The sequence below is a fragment of the Bacillus rossius genome, chromosome 6 (assembly GCF_032445375.1).
Source record: "Bacillus rossius redtenbacheri isolate Brsri chromosome 6, Brsri_v3, whole genome shotgun sequence".
In the NCBI taxonomy this organism is placed as follows: Eukaryota; Metazoa; Arthropoda; class Insecta; order Phasmatodea; family Bacillidae; genus Bacillus; species Bacillus rossius.
In genome coordinates, this window is record NC_086334.1 from 7,236,549 (window position 1) to 7,248,359 (window position 11,811).

At 37.7% G+C, this 11,811-nt stretch overlaps 1 protein-coding gene across 3 annotated transcripts in view; it reads right to left on the minus strand.

The window, feature by feature from the left end:
• Positions 1-11,811, minus strand: part of LOC134532565 (zinc-regulated GTPase metalloprotein activator 1-like) — a 315,459-nt gene that overhangs the window by 227,658 nt on the left and 75,990 nt on the right. For 2 of the 3 annotated variants that reach the window (XM_063369092.1, XM_063369090.1), the window contains exon 6: positions 4,105-4,178. In XM_063369092.1, coding sequence (XP_063225162.1) covers positions 4,105-4,178 — 74 coding nt within the window. The remainder of the gene's footprint in view (positions 1-4,104; positions 4,179-11,811) is intronic. The other variant, XM_063369091.1, reaches the window with a different exon arrangement.

Here is an 11,811-nt window from a genome sequence, read left to right on the forward strand (position 1 = left end):
CAGTAAATAAACAACTTAATACTTTAACAGTAATTATAGCAGAATTTAGTTTATTTACGAACTGAAACTTATATACCATTTTCTGAAATTTTTTAGCTCATCTTCATTCTGTAAGGCTAGCTGCTCTGTACGTTACATGTGAATATACAGGGAATAATTTTTTTTCCTCGTCAATATGGAATTTAAAACTACTCCCCTTTTATTATCAATCGATAATTTTCACAATTCATCGCCGATAATCACTTTATAACATTTGTTATTTGATAACTGCAACACTGCACGAGTAAACAGAAGTAAGAGTGAGAAAGAAGTATTTAAACGTTACACATCCGTATTTAAGTTAATAAGGAAGCAAACGCGTCTATTTAATAACTAATCAAGCGGCATATTTTAACTTAATAATTCACTGCCAAAACACTGATTATACTAAATATAAGCCGAGAAATGTATGTAGTTTAATTAGCTGAAGGATAAATTTCATAGTTCTATCTCCGAGATTTTTCATTTGTATCATTAAGTTTTTTTCTTTTTTACCTGGTTGATGCCTTTACTAAATAAAATATTCTTTAAGGGTTTTAATATGATTCGATCGTTCATTTGATGTTGATCCGTTTATTAGCTTTGGCGCTTTGGGTTTTTAGGGCGCAACAAAAACTTTGAACAAAGAATTTCACGAACAGCATTTGAATCGCAGTAATTATGTGATGTGGCATAAAAAAAAAACCGACAAAGTGCGAGTCTAACTCGCGCACGAAGGGTTCCGTACCATTATCTATAAAAACAGCAAAAAAAAATCATGTCTGTTGTATGGGAGCCCCACTTAAATATTTATTTTATTCTGTTTTAGTATTTCTTGTTATAGCGGCAACAGAAATACATCATTTGTGAAATTTTTTTCTGTTTTCACGTTTGTTGTATGGGAGCCCCCTTAAATATTTGTTTTATTTTAATTTAATCATTTATTTTTAAATTGAAATTAGAATAAACACTTTTGGAAAATGGTAATGTATCGGTGGGGTGTTATATATTTGCATTATATTCACGTATATTATTTTTATATATTTTTTTCGTGGATATTTTATGTATTTAGGTTACCAAATTATTCAAACATGTTTGAGAGATCACTGCTTATAGTAATTAATTAATAATTACTAAAACATATTTTGCTCTGCTTTATTGTTAATATCACTTACGTAAAAATAAAGTGTATAACATACGAGCTTATCATCCAGAGAAGACTTGTTTCGGTTGACCTCTAGCGTAAAATTCTTAAACCGCAGAATTCACGGCCCCCCCCTGGAAATCCTACAGATTTGCGCCCATGATCACAGCTATAATCTACAGCAGTTAGATTCGGAGTACTCAAAGCTTTTTTTGTTATTTCAAAATATTTGTTAGTCGAGCAGTTATTACCTGTCAGTGTAGTAGACCACACCAAAGCATTGGCGCGCAATGTGCAGGTTGCCACTGGTCTACAAGATTACATTCAACAAATGCAAGCATCTTTATTCTGTGGACGAACAGATCCATGACGCCTGATTCAACACACGATACTTTCTTTCCACGTAACAGACCTGTTTCTCGAATCACTCGAAAATATGGCGAGAAAGTATACTTAATGTTAAAACATAGCTCCAACAGATCAAGTTTAGGCAATAAATTGACAAATGTATTGACAGATTTGTACTACGTGGAAAATTCAGGCTTCAATTTGATTTGTGCTTCTAATTAAAAATAATTTTTAAATGCAAAACGTTTTTCAGAGCTATGAACAAAGATTCTGCTTCAAATTATACTTATAATAAACTGTGAAATTTAATATAAGTTGAAAATGTCAGTATACTATTTAATACTTACAGGAACTATAGTGTCAGGAACTGTGGGTATGTAGTCTTTAAGATATGTAGTTTTGGTTGATTGTGATCTGCTAAATTAAAATATATATAAAAATGTTATTATACATTTACAGCATTTGTAAATAAGTTATTGATATTACACTTAAAAATGTAATCAGCTTATTTTAACTTATATAAAAAGCAATTTTTATTAATGCTGTTTCCTATTAGTACCTAGGTGTATTAAATTTATATTTTATTTCTATGGGGAATAAAGTATGCATTATCCGAGTTTGAATTTTGTTATTAGCGTTTGTAAATAAATGCAGTTAAACGTCAGAACACCACACCTTACTGCTTTACAAAAACAAATTTTCATAGGCCATAAGTAAATCTAAAACTGATTATGAGGTAAAATTTTTTAATATAAGTTGCAGAATATAGTTAGGAAAACACTTAATATGAATACTTTTTTCTGAATAAACAAACAGTTGACAGTCGTTCACGTTAAAAAAAAACATGGCATTGTTTTCCTTTCAAGTAATGATGTAGCACCCTCCGTCAAGTCATCACTGATACGCCGCTCAGTTGACGGACTGCTAGGCAGTGAAAACCAAAACAAAGTCCTTTACTGCGGATTCTGGCTAAACATTCAATATAGTGAAAATAACTGACTAAGTTATACGATGACTCTTACAAAACTGAAGCGAACGAACGAACTGGAACCCTAAGCATCAGCATTGCGTTTATGATGAACATCGGTCAGATGACCATCTGGGCTGAGTGCTGAGACACTGCTGAACGGCGGTTCACGAAAAGAACGATCCGGCAGTGCCGAGCGGTCAGGTTTTTCTCCGAGTGCTCTCGATTAACCCAACACTAAAATTCCGTAGCTGCTCCATCTCATCTGACCGCCATCGGCCCGCCTCTGAACGAACTACGCGTTGCCGTGACGTCGGTGTACATTCGTTCCTTCGGGCATCACCGGGCGGAGAGATCGGAACTGTTTGTAGCACATGATGCATGCGACCCTCTCCCTGCATGGCTAATCCCAGCACGACTAGGCGTATAGGCTTCGGCCTGAGACGCACCAAGGTCCCTCCCTGACCCGGACCCCTCCAAAATACACTTAGTTTTTAGTTAGGTTAGAAATCTGTTTGTTCGCCAACCTCCCCTCCGACGACGTCAAAGAGCTAGTCGTCCTCCTATACCAAGGAACCCCCCCCCCCCCACACACACACACCAGTGTTGCTGACGTCACGACGCCTGACCCGAGGTGTCAGCTGTTTTCTGGGCGAGAGCTCAGCAAATACTGAGCCTCCCCCCCCCCCCTCCTTTCAAATAAGCGTCGAACTTCAACTCATTCTTCCCTCCTCGCACCCCATCCCACTTAATTCCGCCCCGGGCGAGCTAAGTAACGGCGACAGCTCCGAGCAGCGGGGAAAAAAAGCACTCGTCAGCACGTCTCGCGCCGCTGCCACGGGCGTCGCAAACCGAGTGAGAAAAAGGGCTGACAGCGAGGACGGGGGGGGGAGAGGCGAGAATCTTCGCAGCTTAGTTCCATAATTATTTACTTCCCTTCCCGCCTTATCCCGGCCCTGGCTGCGTTCTGCTCTGTCAAGTCAAAGATTTGAAAACTAAGTTCTGTTCAGCCCACGTCTCGTAGAAAAAGGCGCACCTTTTGTTGGCCTCCAGACTAAAATTATCATTTTATCACTAAAATTATTTATACAGATCTCTTTTTTTTTTGGGGGGGGGGGGGGGGGGCAGTTTCAACGACAGCGAGGAGATTAGAGACGGATACAATCAAATAAACAGAAAATTTAAGAAACCCACTGCGCCGGGAGCCCTCTTCTGGAGTGGCACGATGTTTTGGTAGATACGGATATATTACATAATTATAAAAAAAAAATTTTGATATTTTATATTAATTTTTAAGAACCCTTTTTTTAAACATAACGGTAGAAAAATTCGGCGATCTTTTTTACTATTAGGATACTATAAAATTTTAAACCGAGAAGAAAATAAATTAATCATTGATGTGGGAAAATTCCCTTGAAGATAGGCTAAAATTCATTTTACTACCTTTCCAGGATGCTGCGATAAAAAAAAAAAAGTTGTGAAACGTTGGCCTACAGCAAGGAACCCTCCCAAGTCTCAGCTAAGCGATCCATCAGACTAGTATTCGGATGCAGCTCTAGCCACCTTGGCAGCAGCAGTGAAAAGCAAATGTATCTTGACTGCAGCGAACAGAAGCGATCATCCTCACCTGACGGCTTCGTTCAGCGGGGCTGTGTCGCCGCCATCGGCGGCTGTCTGGGTCCTGTCTGTGCCCTGCAGCTGCTGCGAACAACCACACAGAGAAAATAAATAAGCGGGAAAAATCATCTCGGCGCACAGTCCAAATAATTTCGTTCGTTTATTTTCAATAGTGTGTCCGTTTTAGCGAAAAATCAAGTTAGTTCTATCACTGAACAAATGAATTTATATTTAAATTCACTGTTCCATTTCTCGTCGCATAAAAAAAAACGTATTTAAGGGCATACTAGCTCAGGTCCACATCATTTATAAGTTACAGTACCTGGATGACCTAGCTTCGCTCGGTATTTTTATTTTTTTGGTAAATTGTGTTTTTTAGAAATTATATTTAAATACGAATTACATACTGATGAAATGATGAAATATGAAAAATATTTTTCGATCTTACCGACATCATAAGAAGCGTTTTTTTCAAAGATCATTTAGGCATTTTTAAGTGAACACAAATAATAAAAGTAAACAAATTATTTTCTTGGTCTAACCTCAAACCAAACACCCATTGGCTTATTGTTGCTTAAAAACGCCATCTACTGGAGTAGCTTTAGTGTTGTGTCGTTAAAGCAGTTAGTTGCTCCCAATTAAAAAAAAATGGTATTATTACTCGCCAATAGACGTCAGGAAGAGTCATTTATGTTTAAGTTAATTATCGATAAAGTGGATTATTGAAAACACGGATAAAACAACATTTTCTAAAAATGAATCCTAGCTAGATCGATTTATCACCCCCTAAACCCCCTGCATACTAAATTTCATGAAAATCGTTGGAGACGTTTCCGAGATTCAGATTATATATATACACAAAAATTGCTCGTTTAAAGATATAAGATAATACACTCAGCAGAAAAAAAACACGCTGATTTTTTTCTATAATCTAGTGAATACTTTTTACTTTTAAAATCTGTGGTAAGAATTAATTTCTTGATAGCATATTTGAACAAAGTGTGCCACAAGCAAATAATTTTTATAAATAATACTGCACAAATAAATTATAACAGGAAAAAATAAGAAACTAGCACTTTTTTCAGACTGATAATTCTTTTTCGTCAGGTTTTCTGACAAGGGATAGCCTCCCAATTACACTCTTTTGCACGGTGAAGGGTCCTGGCTCAAGTAGGCATAGAAGAAATTCCATTTTAAACATATCTACTCCACCGGCACAGCATCCCATTCTTCACGAAGATAAATTTAAGGCAGTTTTAAGTCACTATGTTGGAGGCGAAGTGATACGAAAACTTTTGAAAATGCAAACGTTAATGTGCATAGAAAGTCACACTTGTTTTTATTATATATAACAACTTTTCACTTTTAAATCAAGTAACTGAAAATGTCACAGTTTTCACGATAAACGTGAATCATAAAAAAAAAAAGGGGAAGAACTATGTATGTCTTCAACTGTTGGATTTGTCACGTCTTGTGATTTTTATTTCTTTGTTTGCGTATTGCGTTCCTCGCGTAGTTAATAAACCCAGCGTTTTAAAGCTTACAGTTGCAAATTATGTACACATTTGCAGATCTGTTAGTAGCTAGAATAAAAATATCCACCTCTTACTGCATTACACGGGAATGGCCAGCACTGATGAGGTTAGAGATACAGCAGCGCTATCCGTCGTGCGACGGGAGAACTATCTAGTGCAGAGCGCCAGCACCGCTCCTCTGCGGCGGGGACAGGAACTGCCAGCAACCAGCGCACAAGGGTGCCAAACTTGAAATGTTTAAGAGCCCATCCAGATGTTTTAAGAGCTTTATTAACGAGGGGAGGGGGAGAGACCAGAAGGAGTGACTGTCGAAGGAAGGGTGAAGGGGGGAAGGGGGTTCTGGGGGAATAGAAAGAAGGGTGCCGAAATTAAATACCTCGCGAGGGGATCTTCCCAACCCGCCACACGCAGCCGAACACTTCATACCCTGTCGCTCCCTTATCCGAGCATGAATACGTAAAGCGATGACGCCACTCAGTGGTACATGCTTCAAGCCGCCTGCAGACTGTAACAAGGGGCATTTAGGGGGGGGGGGGGGGAGGGGGGAGTGTTTCCCCCACACGCAATACCTAACACGCAAAAATGTTATCAAGTTGTCACGGTCTACAGTCCCCCTCGCCGAAACTAATAATCTTAAAGGGTGTTTGATACGTTCCCTTTGATGTTCACGTGAAATACCATTCTACCTCCAGACTTATCAAGTGACATTTTCCTATAAACAAAGAAAATTTTCTTTGTATTCTTTAACAATCATCTGTGAAATCACACCCTTAAGGCTCTGTTTCACATCCTGTTTTTTTCTCTCTCTCCATATTCTCGTCATTGTTTATTTTATTTTATTTATTAATTTAATCACTAATGTTTTCAAGAGGTAATCACTAAGTGTAATATAATGGGTGTAAACAAGTCGCGTAAATGTTGCGTTCGTCTGTATTGTAACATTTTTTCCCCACTAACTCCTTCCGTAAAATTCTCTGTGCTTCATGGCTGATTTTGGCTTTGTTTTCCTTTGTGTTTGTGTATTCAAATTTCGTGTTCATTCTCGTAGTTTCTCTGTGACATACAATGAAAACCATAAATGTCTTATTTCCATAAAAAAATGTTTTAAATCAACGTCTCTCATTTTTCTTTGAAGACATGATTTTTTACTGCAAAACCTAACTTACCCCTTTTTCAAATACTTTGCAGTCGAATCTCGAGAAAAAATAAAAACATACAAGTTACGTAACTTATTATATAGGCTACAATATTCGTGCTCAATTTCTTATTTGCATCGTAGATTTTTTTTAAACACAAAAATTAAGCAAAACTTTTTTTTCCACTTCCTTAACAATTAAATTTAGAAAAAAAGTAAAAAAGTAAAACAATACGCATGTAGTTCGGTCTTAGTTTCTAACCACTATTTCTTGTAGATTCCGAAGTATACATTTTTCTTCTGAAAACCGAAACTAACCCTAAAACCCCTTAGGGCATGATGTCTCTCAAATAGAAAAAAAATTAGGTTTTATTATTTTAAAGAATTAATCTTACCCAATAATTTAGGTTATCCTTAATTAGTTTTGATGGATACTAATTTTTAAAATATAACAAAACCTACCTCATTTTCAACACCTTTAAAGATCAAATTTCGACAAATGCAACAAAAAAATGTAACTTGATATGCACGCTGTTCAACTTAGTTTCATACCTCAAGTTCTTGTAGATTCCGAAGTATGTATCTTTATTCTCAAAACAGAAACAATTTATTTTACGCCACTTAGGGATGGAATTTCGCAAATTTGTAAAACAGTTTGTAGTATTTATATGTTATTATTGGCTCCCAATATATTTTCTCATGCATGATTAGCTTAGGAGATATGATGCCAGAACAAACAAACAAATAGACAAAAATTTGGAAACTGTTTTTGAGCTCTTAATAATGTAAATAGCCGTTTCAAATAGTTTTTCAAATGTTTGTTCATCTTTTTACCCCAATCAATTTTATTAGTAATGAATAAATGTTTTTAGCCATTAGATATGACCACATATACAACAGCCAATATTTTTTATAAGTTTTTAAATCGACATGTTTGAAATACGCGTGTTTTCTCAAGATTGAAAGTTAATTGGGAAAAAACAAGGTGATAAACATATTAAACATATTTTAATTACAAATTTAATACATTAAACCTTTAAAAATAAAGGAATAATAACAACAATGTACCAGCAAACAATTGACAAGTAAGTATGAGATAATAAATAAAAACATACACATTAATGTCACAGTCGAAAAAAAAATTGATTAGTGACAAAAATAGAATAAATAAAGGACAGATATGTTTAAATGCAGGTTAGGTCTACCTTGCAAAACTTGGTACACACACAAAACAACATCGTTGGTAACAACACAAGGGCTAAAAATTCAACCTCCAACAATCATGAATATATTCCAGGGTAGTTTCCCTATCATTTTACACACCAAACCTAATGTTTACGAAAATGACTATATACGGGTTTATGTCGCTACACGCGGGTCCGCAATCTTTGTCCCACATTTCCGTTCACCGACTTCCGTTCCATTCTCACGAAATTACTCCTACCAAATGCCGCACACCGAGAGCTAAGATGTTAATACATTAAAAATATATTTCTGGGTAGTTTCACTAACATAAAGTTTCATTTGGCACACCAATACGTTGGTATGTCCCCGAATGTTTACGAAAGTGACTATATACGAGTTTGTATTGCTACACATGTGTTCACCATCTTTGTGAAAATTTCTCCTACCAAATGCCGTATACAGAGAGTTAAGATGTTTATTAATCAAAAAATTTGTGTTCCTGTCGTCTCAAATATATAAATACTTAGTAAACCTTCCCTTATATATAGGGGCACCTGTATTTCGCGAATACATTTCGTGTCAAGGTATTTCACAAAATACTGTAGCTTTTCTCCTGTGGTTATTGGCTGAGGTCGGTGAGAGGTGTCGCCCGCTCTTGACGGGGCCAATGAGAATGTGGTCACCGTACTGCTGCACCCTCACAATTTGCCATGTATTATATTGTATTTGGAAGGAGGATGCCCTACAGCTATTCTAACAATAAGACACAGAGTTTAATAACGAGGGGGTGATGAGGGGGCGCGGGAGGGGGGGGGGAGATAGAACCACTTTGGCTGCTGTTTGCTTTCAATTACTTTCCTTTTGTAAGTGGGTATGCTAGAATATTATATATATTTTTTTAATTTTTAGAATTTTAAAGGAGGCGATGAATTTTCCCCCCTCGCCCTTCCTTAATCAAATGATTGCTGGCTACTATGTACAATCGCTACCTAATCACCTACTGTAAAATCAAATTAATTTGTTGCTGAGCAAAAGAAAGAGCTATCTGGTGTCCAATCTCATAGACAATGAGCATGACGATGTGGCCATTAACATACATACTTAGGACCAAAGTGGCCGGGTGATCATATCACTTGCTTACTACCAAGGTGCTCCGGTTACATTCATTCTTTTTACTCTCCATCAAACTTCACCGGCAGCATTAACTTTGCTGATGTCGATGAAACACCAGAGTTCAATACTCTTCCGTATAGCTATTTCAAGTCAGCGAAGTTGGGTAAACAATCAGCCCATGGCCTATGATGAGATACCGTTCGAGAATTTGCCTGGAGCGATTTCGGACACACGTGGAAAACGGAAACAAGGATGAATGGAGCAGGATTCGAAACCGGATCTTCCTGAATGCCAGTTCATTTACTTTTACGGAACTTTGTCTTCCGAAGTTGATGTATTCAGTGATTTCCTGTTCTACACTTTAACCAACGGCTCTTGACTTACCTAAAACAGTTTTGTTCCACAACCATATAAATTTATGATAGTTTGATATGTACATACACAGTGGCAGATGCAAGGAGGTGGATGTAAACCCCCTTCCCTCCAAGGATATGAAATTTTTTCCAAATATCAGTGAAGACAGTATGTCACGGCGTGGAAAGCCACGTTGCATGCAGCCCGTGTGTCAATGTGTTAGTGCCAATGGCAATGTATGTTTTTTTATTACACGGGTTCAAATATTATTTTTCTATTCCCAGTAAAGTTTATTAAACACAATCTTACGGAAATAACAGCCTACACACGCATGTAACTCTATAAGCGAGTAAGTAATTTCAGCATAGGGGGAGACGTTTCAATTATTTTATATTAGAATTGGTCGGATATTGCCCATTAACGAACTCGACCGAGAATTTCCACTACTATATTTTATGTATCAGTTTGGAAGTTTGGAAGTTTGTAAAGTATAGTGTACACAAAATTGTGATTATATCTATGAGTTATACAAACTTTTGATGTGACGATGGTTTTGGGGTCTATGAACCACGAAACGAAAAACTACATAATTTTTTTTTTCTTTCCGGAAATCGCACCATGGTAACGGCTACAAAAGGTGGTATTTCTTTGAAATCTACGTAAAAAAAAAAAGGACGCAAAATGTTAGCGACGCGGAGGAGCAAGACAAGAGCGCGAAAGACCGCGGGAGATGATGTTTGCAGTCGGGCAGGACGCTCCAACGCCTCTCTCTCTCCCCTCCCCTCCTCCATAGCCCGGCAGCTCGGTCGACCCTTTGACGGAGCGCGCGCAACTTGCACGCCGAGTTCCGAAATGAGTTCCGCGTGTTGACAGAGCGCTGTCGCGTTGCCCCGGGCCCCGCGCCGCGTACCCTGACGTTGTTTGCCAATAAATGTTATTGAGGACAAGGCAGCCCCTGAACCCCCCCCCCCCCCCCACCAGGGGGTCCACAGGCCCTCGAGGCACCTGGCTTCATCCCTCTAACACCCCGCAGCATATTGTCACAGTCCACGGCGCTCATCCCCTCCCCCCTCCTTCACCCCTCCCCACGATAGCTCTACAGCTATCGCACATTTTAGTTTAAGGTGGACAGTTCACATCAACTCGCATATATATATATATATTTTTTTTCCTTCTCTGTACACAGCATAAATATTGAAAATCAAAGTGGATCGTGGCATCCGTCATCCCTTAAAAAGGTTCAGGTGTAGTTATTTCTGGTGCCAGTTAAATTAATAGTTAAAAAGATGTTATTGTTATCACTAATAACTAGAGACCGGAAAAATTCGCGGATTCATTCGGCGATAGGCTAGAAGTCGAATACATATACCTTTTAGAAGATGTTGTTATTGGCTTACTGTTCATCTGGACGAATCTCAACCAATTATAAACCTCCAACCAAAGAAGGATCGAATCACAGACAAACCAGCTGAGACGACTTACAAGTCAGCAGCCAATGAACTGGCGTTATTTGGCCGAGTGTACAAGGAAATGTGCAGTCTATCCTGAAGGTCATTGAAACCACGATTTTTTTCCGGTCTCTACTAATAACCAAGGACTTGAAAAAATTCGCGGTTTCAATGACTTCTAGGATAGATTCCACGATCCTCTCTGTACTCGGTCAAATTAGACCTGCTCATTGGCTAATGACTCGTGTCACATGTTAACTGGGATGCTTGTGATTCGATACGTCTTTTACTGAAGGTTTTCCATTGGCCAAGAGTCCTTCAGGTAAACTGTGGTCCAATCACTGAAGCAGCATTAAGGTAAACGAGTTTGGATTCTAGACTATCTCGAAATGAATCCGCGAATCTACTAGCAAGCGTATTTTCAGCGCAGCCAATTATTATTTTTGCAAGTAAATGCCATTTCATTTATAATTTCCTCTGAAAATAAAGTTAGGCTGTTTGTACTTGTGACTGTCATTGCGAACATGTTCTGTTTTACTATCCGCAGGTAAACTGTCGATATGAAAAGACAAATTTCAAATAATTCGACTTTTTTTTAGCAATGATTCATTAGATATCAAATCCTGCAGGTAAGCAAGTATAATAAGTTACCGAACTGCATTTAAGGATATACGTTTTTATCAAGAAAACATTTAAAAATGACATGACATATTGCAAATTATTATAGAGAAAGTATTAAAAGTTTGAACACTGAGCGTCTGGTTTTTGTTGCTGTAGCTACATTATTTCATTGAAATAATTGGGGGTAGTAAAAAAATAAAATAAAAACTTTGAAATAAGGTTGATACCCCCATTTATTCCAACGAAATAATGAAGCTACAGCGACAAAATTCGCGGTGGTTCTACAACTTCGTTGAATTAGACATAATACAAACTCTTAGTGTTCC